A 20,595-nucleotide genomic window follows, 5' to 3' on the forward strand; every position below is an offset into this window, starting at 1 on the left:
CTAATGAGCTGGACTCCACAGCTATCTGTGGCAATGAATTCCCCACCCACAGCCACTCTACCTAGACCTTTCAATATCCAGTAAGTTTCATCGAGATTTCCCCATTCTTCTGAACCCTATCAAGTACAGGCAAAGAGCCATCAAATGCTCCTCATACTTTCACATGTTCATTCCCGGGATCATTCTCTTTAAACTCTTCTTGACTCTCTCCAAATCTAGCACATATGGAGCTCAAAACAGCTCACAATAGTCCAAATGCGGTCTGACCAACGCCTTATAAAGTCTCAGCATTACATCTTTCTTTTTATATTCTGGTCCTCTTGGAGTAAATGCTAACACTGAATTTGCCTTCCTTACCACTGACTCAACCTGCAAGTTAATCTTTAGGGAATCCAAAACAAGGACTCCCAAGTCTCCAATTTCTGAATTCACTACCCATTCAGAACATAGTCTATGCCTTTATTCCTTCAACATACACTCCTCAACACTGTATTCCATTTGCCATTTTTTTGCCCATTTTCCCAATCTGTCTGAGTCCTTCTGGTGATTCCCTGCTTCCTGAACACTACCTGCCTCTCCATCCATCTTTGTATCATCCACAAACTTGACCACAAAGCCGTCAATTCCATCATCCCGATCATTAACATATTACTTGAAATGTAGCATACGCAACACTGACCCCTGAGGAATACCATCTGCAGCTAAACAAAAAGGTCCCTTTATCCCCACTCTTTGCCTTCTGCTGATTAGCCAATCTTCTGTCCATGCTAGTATCTTCCCTGTAATACCATAGGATCTTATCTTGTTTAGAAGCCTTGTGTGTGGCACCTGTTGGATATTGGATATCAGGTAAAACATAAAAGTTGATAAATACTCAGTGTCAGATGAAATCTTTCATAGGGTACCACTGGCAGCAAGGAACGAGAAAGCTTGGGCCCTAACAGAGATTCTTGCACTTTTTATTAGTCACTGGTGAGTTACCATGGTGGGATCCCATTGAAGATGGCAGAAGTTAAGCAGAATAACGTGCTGGATGTGGAGGCTCGTGGAATAGTAGGTAAGGAGGTACCATTTCAACAATACAATTCCAATCTATGACAGTGCAACAGTTTATTAATATGAAGTACTATCTACTATTACATATATATGTTACCTCTATGCATGACACGCCGAGAATGCATGTGTTCCAAGGCACTGCAGAGTTGAACAAAGTATTTCCAAATTGTTCTTTCTGGAATCAACCGCTTCTGTTTCTTAAAATGCTATAAAAATATTAAACAGAATTATAAATGCTAAGCTATTAAGACTACAGATCATACAAATAACTGGCATGATATTATCGAGAAAATTTCTTGTTGGGAACAAAGTTTCTACTGGAAATAAAAACCGATTGACAAGGGACCAGGTTGTATTGGACTTGTATGCTGTCAATGATTAGCATTTTCAGATGCTAATAGCTGGGTAATCTCTCTCTTCAACAGGGAGATGCCCTGCAAGATGTAAGGATCTGCAAATGGTGAACAGGTTTGAATCAGAATATCACTCATCTTTGTTCTCCAAGCCTGGTACCCTGACAAACCTTGACAAAGGCTTTTTTATATAAATTTTATATTATCTTTTCATGATAATGGGCACTGCTGGAAATGTCAGCAATTACAGGTTTCCCCCGCCACCCGAAGGTAGAGCATTCCAATGAAACGGTTCGTTAGCCGAAAAGTTGTAAAGTGAAGAAGCAATTACCATTTATTCATATGGGAAAAATTTTTGAGCGTTTCCAGACCCAAAAAATAACCTACCAAATCATGCCAAATAACACATAAAACCTAAACTAACAGTAACATATAGTAAAAGCAGGAATGATATGATAAATACACAGCCTATATAAAGTAGAAATACTTTTTGCAATCATTGGAGTACCGTCTAGCGCAGCGAAAATCTCACATATGCGCTCTCGGCAGAAGCACTCTCTCCAGTAACCTTTAAGCTATAAGGCTGCCAAATTGTACCAAATAACAAATCGTACTAAATAACACAAAAATACACAGCCCATATAAAGTAGAAATACTTTTTGCAATCATTGAAGCACAGTCTAGCGCAGCGAAAATCTCACGCATGCGCTCTCGGCGGAAGCAGTGTCGGCACAGGCGCTCTCGGCAGAAGCACTCTCTCCAGTAACCTTTAAGCTATGAGGCTGCCAAATCCTACCAAATAACAAATCATACTAAATAACACAAAAATACACAACCTATATAATGTAGAAATAATGTATGTACAGTGTAGTTTCACTTACGGGAATCAGGATGGTGTGTTGGGCTGAATCGTCGGAAATTGGGGTGGTGGGAGGTAGAGGAGACTGGGGTGTCATCTCATTGTAGTCTATTTCCAATAGGGCAGCCAGGTCATCATCTTCTGTGCCTGCCTGCCTCGATGTCGAAGGTCAAGGTTCGTCGTCTGCTGTGGCTGATGTGCAAGGCTTGAAAAATGACAGTATACTTGACTGCTGAGCCTCGCGCATTTTTAGATCATACAGTTCTTTGTAAGCACTCAAAACATCCTGCAAACCTGCCCTGAACCTACATGCCCTTTCAAAATTAAAGTCATACTTTTCTGCAATCATTGCAGCATTGTCAATCACAGCGAAAATCTCACGCAACTGCTTCACGCTCAGTCCCTGGACGACTTCATTTTCGCTACTGTGTTCGGTTTCGATTGTTATCCTTTCCTCTTGCAATTGCATCAGCTCTTCATCTGTCAATTCTTGCTCATGGGATGCCAAAACCTCTTCAACATCATCTTCGTCAACTTCCACAAACCCAGCCTCCTTAGCCAAGCTCACTATTGTCGTATTTATTGTTGATGGTTCCAAGCCTTTAAAATCGTTCACTGCTTCGGGACATAGTTTCCTCCAAACGCCATTTCTCATCGAGACTGTTAGCCTATTGAGAACATCTCCAATGTTGGCGATTGCCAGTTTTATATTGTAGTCTTTCCAGATCTCTCGCAAAGATGCTTTGGAGTTGCCCTCTCTGTCAATAGCACTTACAATAAAACGCATCACATTTTGCGTATAGTAAGCTTTAATTGCGGCTATTAGGCCTTGGTCACACGGCTGCAGCAACGATGTCATATTCGGCGGTAAGAACGCAACACGAACGTTACTGCCATACTCGGTAATGTCAGGCGGATGAGCAGCACAATTAACGACGATCACAAGACACCTATTATCGAGGTTATTTTCTCAACAGTATTTTTCAACAAAAGGACTAATGTATCTGCTCATGTACTCAGAAAAAAGCACTTGGGTGTTCCAACTGCTTGGATGTGAACAGAACACAACGGGAAGTGTTTTTTTATCAATACCTTTAAGTGCCCTCGGATTTTCTGAATGGTACACTGGTAGAGGCTTAGTGGCGTTAATAATAGGCATTAGGGTAAACCTATCCTTCGATGCCCTGTGTCCCTTAGCCTGCTTTTCTTCTTTCGAAATAAATGTCTTACTTGGCAATATCTAGTTTTACGCTAAGTGTAACACCCGATACCTTCGAACTCATCTTGCTAATGGATGCACAAAATAAATCGAGATAAAGCATGTGTTTAAGCAATGGCTGCTAGAATGCAGTTCCGGGGGAGGAGCTTGGCTGTTCGGGCGCGCGCTGCTTTTTTTTTCACACGCCAGCAATTTTTTTCGCACGCCGCCATTTTTCGCGCGCTGCTTTTTTCGTAACAGTGAAAAAACCTTCTGTTAGCAAAAACAGGGTACTAATGTAGGTCTTTCATAACAGTGAGGTTTCGCTGACAGTCTGGTGGAAGCACACCCATCCTTCATGCCAGAATTTATATCCAGTGATGAAGAACAATAATATACCCACTTACTATGCATTGCTCAGTGCATTATTCAGTCAGTTTTAAATAACTTAGAAAGAATTCAAAATGCAGAAGTAAAAAAGTAACACTATAAAATGCTAAACAAGAAACAATTTCCATTAAAATAATTCACACAGAGTTGATACCAGTTCTAGTGCATCAGTCTCCTCGTGGTAGGCTCAGTCATGAGTTCTGCGGTGCAGCACGAGGTTAGAAATGCTGACATCTCACCTCCAGGTCATTTTGGACTAATGCACAAAGTCCACAACACACTGAATGTGAACAGTTGACAACTGGCAGCTCACAATAGAATCAATGGCCATCAGCCAGCTCAATTTGGCCTATGCAAAACCATAAGCGTGCACAATCGAATATGGAATGTAAATTAAGTAGGAAGTGCTGTAAATACCAAGCAGATCAGACAACATCCATGGAGAAAAAGAAAATTAACTCCTCAGATTGATGATCTTACATTAAGATGGGTAAAGGTAGAGGTACTTAATTTTGTAAGTGAAAGGAGAAGATGGTACAGATTGACAAAGATAGTAGTCATTCGTCTATGACAATGAGATATGAGGCTGGAATAACTAATTATTTGGAGTAGTTAAATGTGTTTTGGAATGGGAAAAGTCCACTGTTCTCAGGAGGAAAATTCCTTCCAGAGACCACACTGTATTCTATTTATTCCAGCTGAGATGTAACAACTACACATCAAAACAATGGAGGCAAGTTTTGGAATAATCATCAAGATCAAAGAAAACAAGCAAAACAAGGATAATCAATCCTTCCCGAGCTACTGATGATATTTAATACTTTCAAAAGAATATACATTTATTCACAAACCTAATTCCTTGAGAAATACGGTATCTATCCCATTCGTTCTTGACTTGGACAAATCACTAGACCACACATTTTAGCTCCCTCTCAGCAATGTATTCTAGATTGTCATCCAAATGCTCTGCACAGCTGAATTAACCTGCAAAATTAACCTGTTTGCATTCAATCAGCAAAAATGGTTATCTTCCTTCCTGTAAAGTTTGTGATTTTGTAAAAAAAATGATCAGAATAAAAATTTTATGCATCTCTGTATTGCAAGTTTCCTTCTCCAATTTTCTCCTAAAATATAAATATCTACAGTGTGCATTCGATCTCTTCATTGCTCTAGTGCTTCTTGAGATTAAAGACCTTGGTTTCATTGCCTTTTATTGCAAAACTGATGTGCTCCTAATGCTACACCATAAACTGAGTAGTCAGGCTGGATCAATATAATGACTAAATATGGTACTGGATGCTGGAGCCCATTCTTCAGATATCTACTCAAGCACTTAAGATCTGATTTACTTTTACTATATTACAACCCATTAGTGATCTACTGAACAAAATGCATTTAATTTCTCTAATTTCTGTAGACAAATTATGATCAAAATGATGATCCTTTGAATGCTTTCTGTTTCACAATTCATAGTTTTATCCAATGCAATATAATCCAATATCACATTCTTAAATTTGTAATTCGCACTCTAATCCACTGATACTAGATAGATCAGCAAATCCTTTATAGATTCATTCCCTTCTCTGTTCTGAAGACTGAAATATTTCCAAGTTCTGATTTACAACTGATGTATTTATGTAGATACTGGAAGTTTTATACCGACACACCTACACACTTGCACATATTTTTCCTCTTGTGAATACTCACTGCTTTACTGATTATTAGATATACTGTTGACTTATTTTCTTACAACATTCATTCACTTAACATTTATAAGCATGAAAAACGTTATCCTTGCAAGCGGCCTAAGTATTGCACCTGTCCATACACCTCCTTCCTCACCCCCATTCAGGGCTCCAAACAATCCTTCCAGGCGAGAAAACACTTCACCTGCGAATCTGCGGGGGGTCATCCATTGATGTGGCCTCCTCTACATTGGTGAGACACATCATAAATTATGCCAAGATGAGGCTACTCTCAGGATGGAGGAGCAACACCTAATATTCCATCTGGGTAGACTCCAAACTGACAGCATGAATATCAATTTCTCCTTCCAGTAAAAAAAATCCGCCCCTGCCCCACTTCTCCTCTTTCCCACTGAACTTTTACCTCTTCTCATCTGCTAATCACTTCTCTCCTGGGTCCCCTTCTCCTACACTTTCCCCTATGGTCCACTCTCCATTCCTATCAGATTCCTTCCTCTCCAGCCCTTAACCTTTCCCACCCACCTGGCTTCAAACATCACCTTCTAGCTAGTCTCCTTCCCCTCCCCCTAGCTTTTTCTTCTGGTGTCTTCCCCCTTCCTTCTCAGTCCTGAAGAAGGGTCTTGGTCCAAAACATCGACTGTTTACTTATTTCCAAAAGATACTACTTGAAATGCTGACTTCCTCCAGCATTTTGTGAATGTTGCTTTGGTAAAGGTATCTTTTAACACTGGATGGCAAGCTAAAAATGCCAGAAAAATAGCTCTCTACCTTCTGAAACGTACAGGTAAGAATTTGATTTCTAATGCTAAATTCTGAACTAGCAGTATCAATATACTTAATATTGTTCTTAATAAATTTCACATCACACTGCTTACAGAAGTGGCATTGAAGACTACTTCAATGGGCTACCAAAATATTAGGATGTTTCATGAATATCTCAAGGCATCTCACAGTCAATAAATTACTTCCGAAATGGAGTTAATACTAGATTGAGATATGAATGCACAATTCATCAATATAAAGGAATAAGAAATGAAATGAAATGAGAGACAAAGGAAGAATTAACCAGAGGCAAGTATGGCAATAAAAAAAGAAAGACTGATAGGAAATATACATTTCACAGACAAGCTTCAGTTTCATCCCCCCCCCCACCCCCAATCCAAGCTCCCCTTTCATAAGCAAGCATCATTTGGTTCAACTCTACCACATCACCTCATAGCAAGATAGAACCTGACAACCCAATCTTCTTTATTACCAAATGAAACCGCTATCTGTTTGTTCTTTTTCCTGCTCTCTCCGAAGTTTGACTTCATGTTGAGATGACATTGCACAACCAAGTGGCCTTATGTAAGCATCATTTCTTGCAGCAAAACTCTGCTTTTTAGGTACCTGAATTTGGTCAATGAAAGATAAATAAACATTTTTATGATCACCGGTTAATTTTCTCCAACCTAACCTAGTAGGCCAATTACAATATCAATATTGGTGCATCATGCTAACTCAAAAACATAACTGGGAAATGAAACTGAGCCTTTCACATCAGTGAATCACTTGGTCAAATTTGAGCAACTGAGAAAATATAACAAAGTTATTTATATTGAAATGATTGAAAATTGAGTGGACATACCGCTAGTTTCACAGATGAAAATGCATTTTCTTTATTATATTCTATTCTGCATTAGTTCATCATTTCTGAATGTCACACCAGCCCAGGTTACTAGATATATGACATCTTTCCCTTCAGTCATTTCAACTTCAATTAAGTACAAGCATTTCCGCTTTTCCCTCCAAAATGGAGAACTTCTTGATTTTCTGCATCATATTTTATATTCCATCATTCACTAATTATGTTTTTCAATTCTTTCATTCTTTAATTTGAGCTCCCTCCTTTAATTCTACCGCTGCTCCAATTTTGGTATTTCCTACTAAGTTCATCAACTTACCAGGGGTATCCAAATCCAAGCTAATGATTTATACAACAAATAGTGATTTGGATATCAATGCCAAGAGTTTCCTGCAGTGTCTCCAAGTCCAATGTCTTGGACACCATTTCTGTGCACTCTATGCCATTCCCTGGGGTCCCCTCTTGGTATTCTCCATCTACATCAAAAAATTATGGTACTGCATTGCCATAATGACTGGGTTAGATATCTTGTCAGCCAATCTAATAGCAGATTTCCACAGGATAAAAGCTAATACTGATGGCATAAATTTACCATACAATATAGATTAATCAGACAAGAACCAAAATAAACAAATGCTGTAGTAATTAACCTCAACAGAGGCAAAATCAAGACAAACAAATCAATCTTGTTTTCAATTTGAGACGGCATCAGCGTTTTACAGAAATAAAATCACAATTAGCATGGGGTAAGTGGAATTACCTGGTTTTATTTGAAACAGTGAAATAGTTACTTTTTCCACATCCAATAAAAGGAACAACTCAATGATAAACAATTAATTGTTAAATTAAATATCTGGTTTCTACTAAAATGCAATCAATGTCGGCAATAATTTAAGATGGTGGTACTGTGTAAATACTATTCTGACTCAAATGTCATTAATATATTTCAATATTAGCATTGTGAAGATGTTAAAATTCCCAAATATAATTTTTCCTATTCTTTCAAAAGAGACATCAGACAACAGCAGTCTACCAAGTCAAATTTTGCTTTCTACATGGTTTTCAACTTCGGTTCATATGTAAATTGTTGGTCAGCTGCTCTTCTCATGTTTCAAACACAATTCTAAGAAAGTAAGTTTTGGCATCTATCCAAAATGAGGCTTTGCATCTATTCTTCCCAAAGCAGCATTTACATATCAGAGGTTTGTTTGATGTCGGGAGGGTAAGGATATGAAACAGCTTTCCTTTCAGGAGCTGCATTCTATATAACATGTACAGTGAAATGAAAAAAATAAATGTATAAAAATTGACATTTCTATTGAGACAGGAAAAAAGGATTCTAAAAAAACTAAAAGAATATTGCATGGAATACAAAAAACAAATAATGCAAATAGAAGTGCTGAATACAATCTCAAATAAAAAGATTAATGCCATGAGCAGGAGATAAAATTAACTTCTGCATATGTTACCAGAATATCGTTCACAAGACATTCAAGCATCAACAAATGACTAGAGGCTGAATATTTTGCAACTATTACAATTATAAATATAAAAAGATAATGAACAAATACTTAAAATTTTGATTTTAGATATAATATCAATATAGCAATAGCTCTGGGAATTCTATGCACAGGCAGGAAATATGAAGCTCAGGTTTCTAACATTAAGCTTGATATTTAACCACTTTGAGTAATAGCTGTCAGTTACCTGAAAATTATTCAACTAGTATAACCTAGATAAAGATGGACTGTGGACCCAACTAAATATGATTAGATTCACCAAATAACTCACCCACATTGTAAATTACTTTAATTGAGATTAAATGTTAATGCAAGTTGTACTTTAGCAATAGTGCAGGTCTAAAACTATTATTACAGTTGCTTCTAGTACAGATGTGTATTAAATTTGAAAATAGCATTGACTTTAACAACTGGTGGATATTTTGATAGATAACATGATTTAGTTATGTGACGCCTTCAGTTTTCATAAGTACAGAACCGAGAAAAAAATGGAAAAATTCTCCCATGATCACAAAGATTTATGCATAGTGAAAGACTCTTCCTGCAAATCTAACCTAAGTCAGTTTTTCTTAATACATTGTTTATGTGCACTAGAAATAGCTGCACCACACTATTTATGTGATTTAAAATGTATACAAAAAAAATTCACTTCTGAATATATTGTTCATAAACTGAGCCTGAACATCACTAGATTGTTCAAGTGCAGTAACTGTGCTGCATGCATATTGACAATAGATATTAATTACAAGATAATGAGGTAACTGGCCCGAAGTCAAGAATCAACTTTGAAACAAAAGAGACCAAAAGGATTCATTTTAATACAAAGTAATAAAAGAAGTGGTTGTAGATAAACAAAACAATAAACTACATTTTGTCAGCTCTATTTTTATATAAAAACACTGAGCAAGGCTGATTTAAGATGGATCTTAACATGTGGAAGCACTCTCTTCAGGAAATCATGATAGAAAATTAGCACATTCCATTGTAGTGGTTGTTCTGTGGGCAGATTACTACAAATATAAAAAGAATAAAAATACCTACTTAGATGAGAAAAAAATTCAGTTTTAGTGTGGCAGACAGCAGCTTTTGATAGATAATCTAGACTAGTTTTGCAAAAATCATTACAAAGCTTTCTACTACAATCTCTGGAAAATACTATCATGAAGGCAACTAACCACCAGACCTTCAGGTTCAATGAAAGATGAATTTAGCTGTGAACAAATCTGTAAAATCACAAGGGATTGAGAAAGAATAACCAATTTCATAAATTCCCAGAGAAAAATCTTAAGAAGACCCAATAAAGGGGGCACCTAGATTTCTAAATTACTCATTAAAATGGGAGTGCAGCCTGAACAGTGTACAGGTTAGAAATGTGCTGCAAGACAGGAAATTGCTAGTGGTTGATATTAAAATTAGATAAATAAACAAGGCAATTAATTAATTAAATCAATGAGGCTTCCAGGGAGAAAGCCAAGAGTTATGGGAATTTCTTATGTTTCTAGTACATGCCCTTCCCAGTTGTTGAAGACTAGACTTGTATATAGCCCATACATGTGAATGGGTGTTTGGTAGTTAGTAGGAGTGATTTTCTTCCTGCTGCAGGGTTGCAGATCTCTTCTGCCATGTGCAACAGCTTGTGGCCCCATTTCCAACGTACCAACTGTTTGCTTTACAAAAGCTCACAGGAATGGAACACTGCTATAACCTGGGAGGACCTGTAATTAAAAGCACACCAGGCTTTCTGTTCCAATGAATTTGCATCTTTCCTCCGTGTGAAATCCAAAAAGCCTCTTGCACTCCAGAAAGCCACATGTACAGCCTGTTTTGTCAATTGAAGAACTCAAATCCTGAATTTTAAACCCTAAAAAGTAGTTAGCATGATTTCACAAAATCCACTGGTTTAATCTTATAAAAAATATCCTGTTATAGGAGACATTCCTCCTCTTCCCCATCCCCTTAAGATCTTAAGTATCCACAGGCCAAAAGGAAATGACTAAGCAGGATCAAGCATGTAACACAAGACTGCATTGCACAAAGACTATGTTGAGTTCTTCTTCAATCTCTTTCTTTGCACCAATTTGGCCAGGAGTCTTCACCCCAGAAACTGTCATAATTTCAGAGAATATGTTCCAATTTCAGAGAATTTGTCCTGATTTCCAAATACTTGAGAAACCCCTTCCTTTGGTTTTCTCCAAATACAGTCTTTGATTACAGATCACTAAAAATAAAACATCAATGTTCTTTCTCGCTCCAGATGCCGCCCAAGTTGCTGCATTTTGCTGACATTTTGTTTTCTTAGCAGGGTCAAGGACAGAAATGTTTGGATATAGAACCTTGATGGGGAGGGCGAAAAACTACATGTCATGGTCTTTCCCAGCTGAAGTCTCAGCAAGGATGAGATACTACAGGCAGAATTACTAGGAGCTATAGATGGCATCAGAAAACAGGATCTCAAATTATTATTCTTTGGATAGTATGTATAAAAAGGAGGCAAAAATAAAGAGAATAATGGAAACAAATGTGCAACTGAGGAAATGACACAGGAAAGGGTTTTATTTTTCAGGAGAATTGGTGACAGATCTGGGCGAATAGTTCTGAAAAGGCCAGAAAAGTTGCATTTCAACAGGACCAAGACCAATAATCTTTCAAGATGTGTTTCAGCTATTGGGCAAAGTTTAAATGAGTTCTGCAGCGGTTGTATTCATGAAAGCTATGGCTGGCAGAAAAAGAGAAAGCTCAAGGGTACAGGGTTCAAAATCAACAAATGGAATTCACAGAAAAATACCCTTTGGACCATTTTGTCTATGCCGATTAGTCCTCACTTGAGCTAGTCCCATTTCCTGTGTTTTGCTATACCCCTCTGGCAGTGCAAGTATGGAAGGCATTCCCTGAAAGATTAGTAGAAGCTTTAAACAAATGAAGGAAAATTTGAAAACATATGGCTATGGACCAAGAGCTGACAAGAAGGGCTAATCTAAAAACCTCACATTTGACTGGTGTGAACAAAATGGGACAAAGGTCTCCATCAGCATCAAAAGCTTTTTGATTCCGTGATATCACTTTTGCTTGAAGTAGAATCAAGTGGCCACTTTGGCCAGGCTCAAGAGTAATTTGCAGGAAAAATCCCCACCCATCCAGTTTTTCAAACCAACAATTCACCCCATCCTCCAATATTCAGTCCACAAATATTATGTTAAAAATTGAGCAAGGTGCAGACTTAAAGAAGTGTGATAGGTCATCTCAAGCTGGGGTACCAAAGGGTATAGAGACAACAGTCAGATTTGCATACATCCAAAAGTTGATAACTAGTTATCAGCATCAAATTTCAGTGCAGAGTTTAAAAATGACAATAATAAAAGGTAGTACGGTGTTACAAGGAACAATAAAAGCAAAATGTAATTTTAGCCTGGTCATATCCTACTTGAAAGTGTTTCCATCCGTGCGGCTAGGCTATGTACACTGCAGCTTGTTAAGGACAAAGGTAGCTGTAGTAATCTGAAACCCTAACAGAACATTTTGTTCCAGAAGACCATTTCAATGCCAGAATATATATATATAGTCTGCTATTACCACCAGAGACCACAGGGTGGCAATGACAAACAATCTGAAGAACATTAATTAAATTAACCTCTGATATAATCTATACATTATATTTAAAATGTTGATGACTGGAGGAAATAAAGATCCATGCTTCTGTACACATCATTTTGGCCACAGTAGCAAGGCCTATTCAAAAGGCAATAATTTTGAGGCATGATGAGCTTCTTCTGGAATTGGAGTTAGTTTATTATTGTCACATGTACTGAGATACAGAGATAAACTTTCCTTGCATACTGTTTAATGCAGATCAATTCATAACAGTTCGCTGAAGAAGAGTAAAATAAAACAATTGCAGAATAACTTGTAACATCTACACAAAAGGTGCAGTGCAGGTAGGTTATGAAGTCAAGAGTCCATATTATAACAGTGGACTCAAAGCTGTCCTTGATTTTGGTGGTATATGCTTTCAGGCTTTTGTTCCTTCTGCACGATGGGAGAGACCATGTCTGGGGTGGGAGGGACTTTGATTAAAGAGGAACTGAGATATGTAGACAGTTCATAGAGCAGAGGCTGGACTTCCATGATGTGCGAGCTGAGCCACAATACTCTGCAGTTTTGTCTACAGCTCAACTGATATTCCTTTTCATTTGTAAACAAATAAACACTACCAAAATGAGAAATTGAAACAACTAGGCGGGAGGAGAAGATGGCGGTGCGCCTGCGTGTGCGCAGCCCTCCGGTGAAAAATGATATCGTATCTGTTAAATACGGGCCGTGGACAATTCTGATTTGATGGAGAATGGACGTGAAAGCACAGAGGAACATCCGGAGAAATTTCTGAAACGCCCGTTCGCTGCTGTCGTTACTGTGTGGTCGGGAATCTTTCGGAGGGTAGGCCTCAAAATCCCTGGCCTTGCCTGCTTTTGGTGACCGAGAAGGAGGTCGAATCGTTCGGACAGAGATGGCGCTCAGTACTCAGTGTCGGAGAGCTGATCAGAGCTCGAAGTTTTCGGATGGCTCAGAGTCAGATTGTGGTCGGCATGGCAGGGAGAGTTTTTCTTCCTTCTCCCGTCTGCATGAGATGTGGGACATTTGAGAAACTTTGAACTTTACTGTGCTCATGGACTTCTTCATAAAGTTATGGTATTGTTGCACTGTTGTAATTATATGTTATAATTATGTGGTTTTGTCAGTTTTTCCAGTCTTGATCTGTCCTGTGTTTTGTGGTATGACACCGGAGGAAATAATGTATCATTTCTTAATGCATGCATTACTAAATGACAATAAAAGAGGACTACATGTCTTCATAATCATATATATCATATCTTGACAAGATGCTCACGTGAGCCAATTTCCCAACTAAAATTACACATGCATTAGCTGTAGCCACAAATAGCCAGTAGTAAGAAAGGTAATTTGCAAATCCCTAAAGAGCAAATGCAGGTCCAAAATGGAATAACTGGTAGTGGTATTTCCTTTGCTAGGTGTGAAACATCTGGAACTTATGGCGCAGTGGTGTCTTCAGTCTTTGGGTTTGAGTTTATTAAGGGCCAGCCAATTTATTGGAGCATGGAACAATATGAATTATATTTTTTCTTAATTAACTTATTGGATCCATGCACAAGTATTAAACTTTTGGGTAGTTAAGTAAAAAATGGCAGATGGAGTTTAACCCAGCCAAATATGAAGTCTTGCACCTGGCAGGTCAAATAGAAAGAGACAGTACACTGTTAAGGGCAAGTGCAGAGGGATCTTGGGGTCCTAGTTCATAGCTCCCTGGAAGTGGCTACACAGGTTGATAGGGCGGTTAAAAAGGCAAATAGCATGCTTGCCTTTATTAGTCAAGGCACTGAGCTCAAAATTCAGAAAATTATGTTGCAGCTTTATAGAACTCCAGTTAGGCTGCATCTGGAGTATTGCATACAGTTCTGGTCACACCATTATAGGAAGGATGTTGAAGCTTTGGAGAGGGTGCAGAAGAGGTTTACCAGGATGTTGCCTAGAATAGAGGGCATGTGCTATAATGAGAGGTTGGACAAACTTTATTTTCACTGGAGTGGCAGAGGCTCAGGGAAGATTTGAAAGAAATTTATAAGATTATGAGAGGCATACAAAGAATAGACAGGGAGTATCTTTTTCTAAGGGTTAAAATTTCAAATACAGAAGGGTATGTATTTAAGGCGAGGGGGTAATTTGTAAGATGCGAGGAGCAAGTTTTACTTACACAGAGAGTTGTGGCTGCCTAGGGCATTAGTAGAACTAGAAAGATTAGGGACTTCTAAGTGATATTTAGATAGGCACATGAAAGGATTGAGAGGAATGAGGATCTAGCACAGAAGAGGTGAACTCTGTGGGAGATCAGCCATTATGTTGAATGGTGGGACAGGCTTCACTCCTACTCCATTCATTCATCAATTTATCTATCTACCTGTACAAATAGATAGATAGATGGATAGATAGATAGATAGATAGATAGATAGATAAAAGGCCTTTCCGGCCCTTTGAGCCTCGCAGCCCAGCAAACACCGATTTAACCCTAGCCTAATCACAGGACAATTTACAATGACCTATTAACCTACCCACTGGTACATCTTTGGACTGTGGGAAGAAACCACACTACCCAGAGAAAGCCCACGTGGTCACAGGGAGAACATACAAACTCCTTAGACAGCAGCAGCAGGAATTGAACCCGGGTCACTGGTACTGTAAAGTGTTGTGCTAATCACTACACTACTGTGCCATATTCAGTCTTGATTGCCTCATTATAGGAAAGATGTGGAAGTTTTAAAGGATGTAGAGGAGATTTACCTTTTTGCTACCTGGATTAGAACATGTCTAACGAGGAACGGTTGCGTGAGCCAGGGCCTTTTTTTTGAAGCGATGAAGGATGAGAGAAAACTTGATAGGGGTGTATAAGATCATAAGTGGCATAGATAAAGTGGACAGCCAACACCTTTTCCCCCAAAGGTACAGTGGCCAATAGCAGACTACATCCATCTGAGGTACAGGAGTGTCTTGGGGAAATATCAGAGGTAGTTTATTTTACACATAGAGAGCAGTGGGCACCTGGAACACTCTGCTGAGGGCGGTAAATGCTGAGGCTGATGTAATCAGTATACTTATAAGTCTATTAGATGGGCTCATGCATTTAAGAAAAATGGAGGGTTATACGCTCTAAAAGAGTAAAGAGTTAGTTTGATTATGATGTAGGCTTATTTCGGTCAGCAAATCATCATGGGGCAAAGAACCCACATTGACTGTTCTATGTCTGATATTCACCTTCAGCTATAGTAACTGATTCTCTCACTTTTCTACTTCAAGGCCATTTCACCGATCTCTGTGGACAACAACTATCATTTAAAATTATGAACCACATTATTGAATCCCTCCTCCACCACTTCAGGCCAATCTTCTAAATTGTGCCTTATCAAGAGTTTTCCTTGCAATCCAAAACAAATGTGTTTTTAAAAAAATTATCTGCCCTAATATTTCTTTCATGAACTTGGTGACAATTTTTATTGCTTATATCTTTGAGTGGTACCTCAAGACCTCAAAACATGCTGCTCTTTTGAAAGAACTCCAATAAAGACAATCTCTAGCTGTCAGCTTCCACATATCCACCACTGTGTCCACTACTCACAATTGGATATAACCCAGTCATTCATCACAGTCTCACTTACTCAGCCTAATTTAAAAAAGAGCAGACCACCTGACCCTTGAAGCCTGCCCCAACATTCAATATTATCAACACTGAGCTACCTCCACATAATGCTCAATCCCCCAATCTGTCAAATATGTATCTACCTTTACTTTAAATAGCCCTGATGATCCTCTTTACAACCCTTTGAGGAAGAGGATTCCAGAGATTCACCACCCACACAACACAAAATTCCTATGCATATTAATGTTAAATAACCTCCCCTCTTGTTTTGTAACTATGTTAGAGACTCCAAGTGGAAACATCTGAGCATTTATCTGGTCAGCTCAACTTTAAATTTTATACCTTATTCAAAGACAACACATCTATTTTAAATACCCGATAATCAGATTCGTCACAGAACCCTTTCGTCACAGAAATTGACCTACGGAAGTTCTTTGGACAGATTCCAATGCTGTTATATCCTCTCATAAATATTAAGACCAAAACTGTATAAAATACTCCAGGTTCAGCCTAAAAATATAATTAAATTCAATCCTCTAGCAATTAAGAAATACCATTTGGTTTCTTAACAACATTCTGCATCTGCATCCAAACACAAGATCAGCCCAGATCACTCCATAATGTCATTCTCTATGTGAATAAAATGCCTTTTAATTCTGCCTCCTGAAATGCAGGATCTCCACCTTCCAATATTAAATTTCATTTGCTATGTTTTCATCCATTCTCTTAATCTGTATGCTGCTGCAGAGTTCAAATACCTTTATCCCACCAAGCCCACCCTCGTTATTTTTACCGAACTTTTGATATCTTACACTTTGTCCCCAATCAAAGTCAATAATAAAGATAGCAAATGATCAATGGCACAAGTCTTTGGGACACACCACTAATTATATCACATAAGCCCAAAAAAGACCCATTTATTCTAACCAACATTGATAACTCAAGTTGGGCCGTTTTAATGTTGTAATGTTCACTGAGCTTGGCAATTAGCTTTCAGATGTTTCATCACTAATAATAAATAATAACCAATATTCAAAGGATGTCAGTCTGAAACATCGACTGTACTTTTTTTCCATAGATACCGCCTGACCTGCTGAGTTCCTCCAGCATTTTGTGTGTGTTGCTTGGATTTCCAGCATCTGCAGATTTTCTCGTTTGTTTTTTATTCCAACTTTGTCACCTTTATGATTTAACAGTCCATGTTGATGCACTTCCCTAGCATCTTCTCAAGCTGTGCAACAGAATTTTGTGTCACCTAAATGAATGCTTTCTATAAATCCAAATAGCCTACACCTATGGGTTCCCCTTAACTGACCTTGCATGGCATACCCATTAATAACTCTAAAAAACTTAGCAAAATTAATTACCTTTTTAGACAATCATACTAACTTGGTTTGATTACATTAGGCTTCTCTAAACAGCTCTTTCTTCCTTGATTCCTTGGATCCTTAAAGCCCACTGTATTACAGGAAAGATACCAACATGGACAGAACATTGGGAGGAGGCAAAGAGTGGGAATAAAGGGAGCCCTTTCCGATTGGTTGCTGGTGATTAGTGGTATTCCACAAGTGTCTGTGTAGGCACCACTTCTTTTTACGTTATATGTCAACAATTTGGATGATGGAACTGATGGCTCTGTAGCCAAGTTTGTGGATAATATGAAGAGAGATGGAGGGACAGGTAGTATTGAGGAAGCCGAGAAGTTGTCGACGGACTTAGACAGATTAGGAGAATGGCAAAGAGAGAGCAGATGGAATACAGTGACAGGAAGTGTAAGGTCATGCACTTTGGTAAAAGAAATAAAAGTGTAGACTATTTTCAAAATGCAGAGAAAATTCAAAAATCTGAGATGCAAAGGGAATTGAATTCCTTGTGCAGGATCCCCTAAAGGTTAATTTCCAGGTTGAGTCAGTGATGAGGAAAGCAAATGCAAAGTTAGCATTCATTTCGAGAGGCCTAGAATATATAGAAGACTCGTACAGCCAGATTTGGGAACAGCCTCTTTCCAACTGTGATAAGACTGCTGAACAGATCCTGACCCAAATCTGGGCCGTACCCTCCAAATATCCGGACCTGCCTCTCGGTGTTTTTGCACTACCTTACTTCCTCTTTTCTATTTTCTATTTATGAGTTATAATTTAAATCTTTAATATTTACTATCGATTTGTACTCCAGGGAGCGCGAAGCGCAGAATCAAATATCGCTGTGATGATTGTACGCTTTAGTGTCAATTGTTTGGCAACAATAAAGTATAAAGTATAAAAGCAAGGATGTAATGTCGAGGATTTATAAGGCCTTGCTGAGGCCTCATTTGGAATGTTGTGCGCAGTTTTGGGCCCCTTATCTAAGAAGGAATGTGGTGAAGTTGGAGAGGGTTCAAAGGAGAATCCCGAAAATGATTCCAGGATTGATTATTATGATTATGAGGACACACAGTCCCCTCTTATTGTCATTTAGTAATGCATGCATTCAGAAATGATAAAGTTTTTTTCCAGAATGATATCACGAAAACACATGACAAACCGACAAGTAATTACAACATATAGTTACAACAGTGCAAAGCAATACCGTAATTTGATAAGAACAGACCATGGCATAGTAAAAGTCTCAAAGTCTCTTGAAAGTCCCAACATCTCACACAGACGGTAAACCTCCAGCACCGCCAACTTGCCAGTGCAGCATCCTGGAAGCATCCGACCACAGGTTTATTTTATGGGAAGTGTTTGATGGCTCCGGGCCTGTAGTCACAGGAAATCAGAAGAATGAGGTGGGGATCTTATTAAAACCTATCAAATGTCTCAAAAAAGTGGATGTGGCAAGGATGTTCCTATGGTGAGGAAGTCCAAGAGCAGAGGATACAGTCTCAGAGTAGAGGGACGTTCATTTAGAAGGGAGATGAGGAGGAATTTTTTTTTAGCTAAAGGGTGGTGAATCTGTGGAACTTGTTGCCACAGGCGGCTGTGGAGGCCAAGTGTTTGGGTATATTTAAGGCAGAGATTGACAGATTCTTGATTAGTCAAGGCATGAAGGGACAGGGAGAGAAGGCAGGTGACTGGGGCTGAAAGAGAAATGGATCAGCCATGATGAGATGGTGGAGTGGACATGATGGGCTGAATAGCCTCATTCTACTCTTATATCTCATAGACTTATGGTCTTATTATAATCCTTCCAATTAAAGACATTAATATGCTTATTGTTTTCCACATTTTGCCTCTCCCCTCCTTAAACAAGTGAGCCGTATTTGTGATCTCCCCTTCCTCTAGTACTATCTGGAACTTTGAGCTTTAAAAAACTTCAACCAATTACTCCACTATCTCTATAGCTACTTCTTTAATAGCCTTGGATAGAGGCCGTCAGGTCCTAGTAATATGTCAGTCTTTAGTCCTCCTGGACTTTCTTAATACTTTGCCACTCATGATGGGATTGTTACTAATTCTTCTTTCCTATTTGAAATTGAACAAGATAGATGCATATGTCAGGACGTTTATCGATTACAGCTCAGCATTCAACACTACTATCCTCTCAAAATTCATCACTAAGCTCCAAGACCTGGGCCTCACTAATGTCCTGTGCAACTGGATACTTGATTTCCTCAGTGGCAGATCCCAGGTATTACAGATTGACAACATTACCTTCATACCCACCACCAGTATAGTTACACTTCAGAGCTCTCAGCTTAACCTCCTGCTCTACTTATTTTATATTTATGACTGTGCGACTAAGCATAGCTCCAATCCACTATTTAGAGTAATGGAGCACTCAAGCCCAGAAACAAGCCTTTTGGCTCATCTAGTCCATGCTGAACTGTTATTCTGCCTAGCCCCACCAACCTGCACCTGGACCATAGCCCTCCATACCCCTTCCATGTACTTATCCAAACTTCTCTTAAATGGTTAAATTGAACCAATATCTACACACTTGCACCATCCTCTGAAGAAGAACCTCCCCCTCAGATTTCCCTTAAATATTTCACCTTTCACCTTCAACCCATGGCCTCTAGTTCTAGTCTTACTCAACCTCAGTGGTAAAATCCTACTTGCATTTACCCCATTTATACCCCTCGTAGTGTTGTATATCTCTGTCAAATCTCCCCTCATTCTCCTACATTCCAGTGAATAATGTGCTAGCCTATTCAAACTTTCCCTATAACTTAGGGCCTCATGTCCTGGTAATATCCTTGTAAATTTGCTCTGTATTCTTTCAACTTTACTGACATCTCCTCCGTATATAGGTGACCAGAACTGCACATGGTGCTCCAAATTTGGTCTCACCAACATTTTATACAACTTCAACAATACATCCCAACTCTTGTACTCAAAATTCAGATTTATGACCCTAGCTAAGTGACACAATTTTCAAGGAATCATGGATCAGTACTCCCAGATCCCTGTGTTCTACTGCACTCCTCAGTGCTTTACTGTGTAAGTTCACTGCGTAATTCCTACCCTGGTTTATCATCTCGAAGTGCAACACCTCATACTTGGCTGCCATTAAATTCCATCAGCCATTTTTCAGCCCATTCTCTCAGCTGGCCAGATCATGCTGCAAGCTTTGATAACCTTTGTTGCTGTCTACTACACCCCCAATTTTGGTGTCATCCATGAATTTCTGAATCTAGTTTACCACATTATCGTGCAGATTGCTGATATAGATGACAAACAATGATGAATCTAGCACTGAACTCTGTA

The 20,595-nt window shown here is 38.8% G+C and overlaps 1 protein-coding gene across 8 annotated transcripts in view; it reads right to left on the bottom strand.

The window, feature by feature from the left end:
• nek7 (NIMA-related kinase 7) overlaps positions 1-20,595 on the bottom strand; it is a 227,554-nt gene that overhangs the window by 41,496 nt on the left and 165,463 nt on the right. For all 8 annotated transcript variants that reach the window (XM_072274176.1, XM_072274173.1, XM_072274172.1 and 5 more), the window contains one exon: positions 1,154-1,262. In XM_072274176.1, coding sequence (XP_072130277.1) covers positions 1,154-1,262 — 109 coding nt within the window. The remainder of the gene's footprint in view (positions 1-1,153; positions 1,263-20,595) is intronic.

This window comes from Mobula birostris, chromosome 12, assembly GCF_030028105.1.
Source record: "Mobula birostris isolate sMobBir1 chromosome 12, sMobBir1.hap1, whole genome shotgun sequence".
NCBI lineage: Eukaryota > Metazoa > Chordata > Chondrichthyes > Myliobatiformes > Myliobatidae > Mobula > Mobula birostris.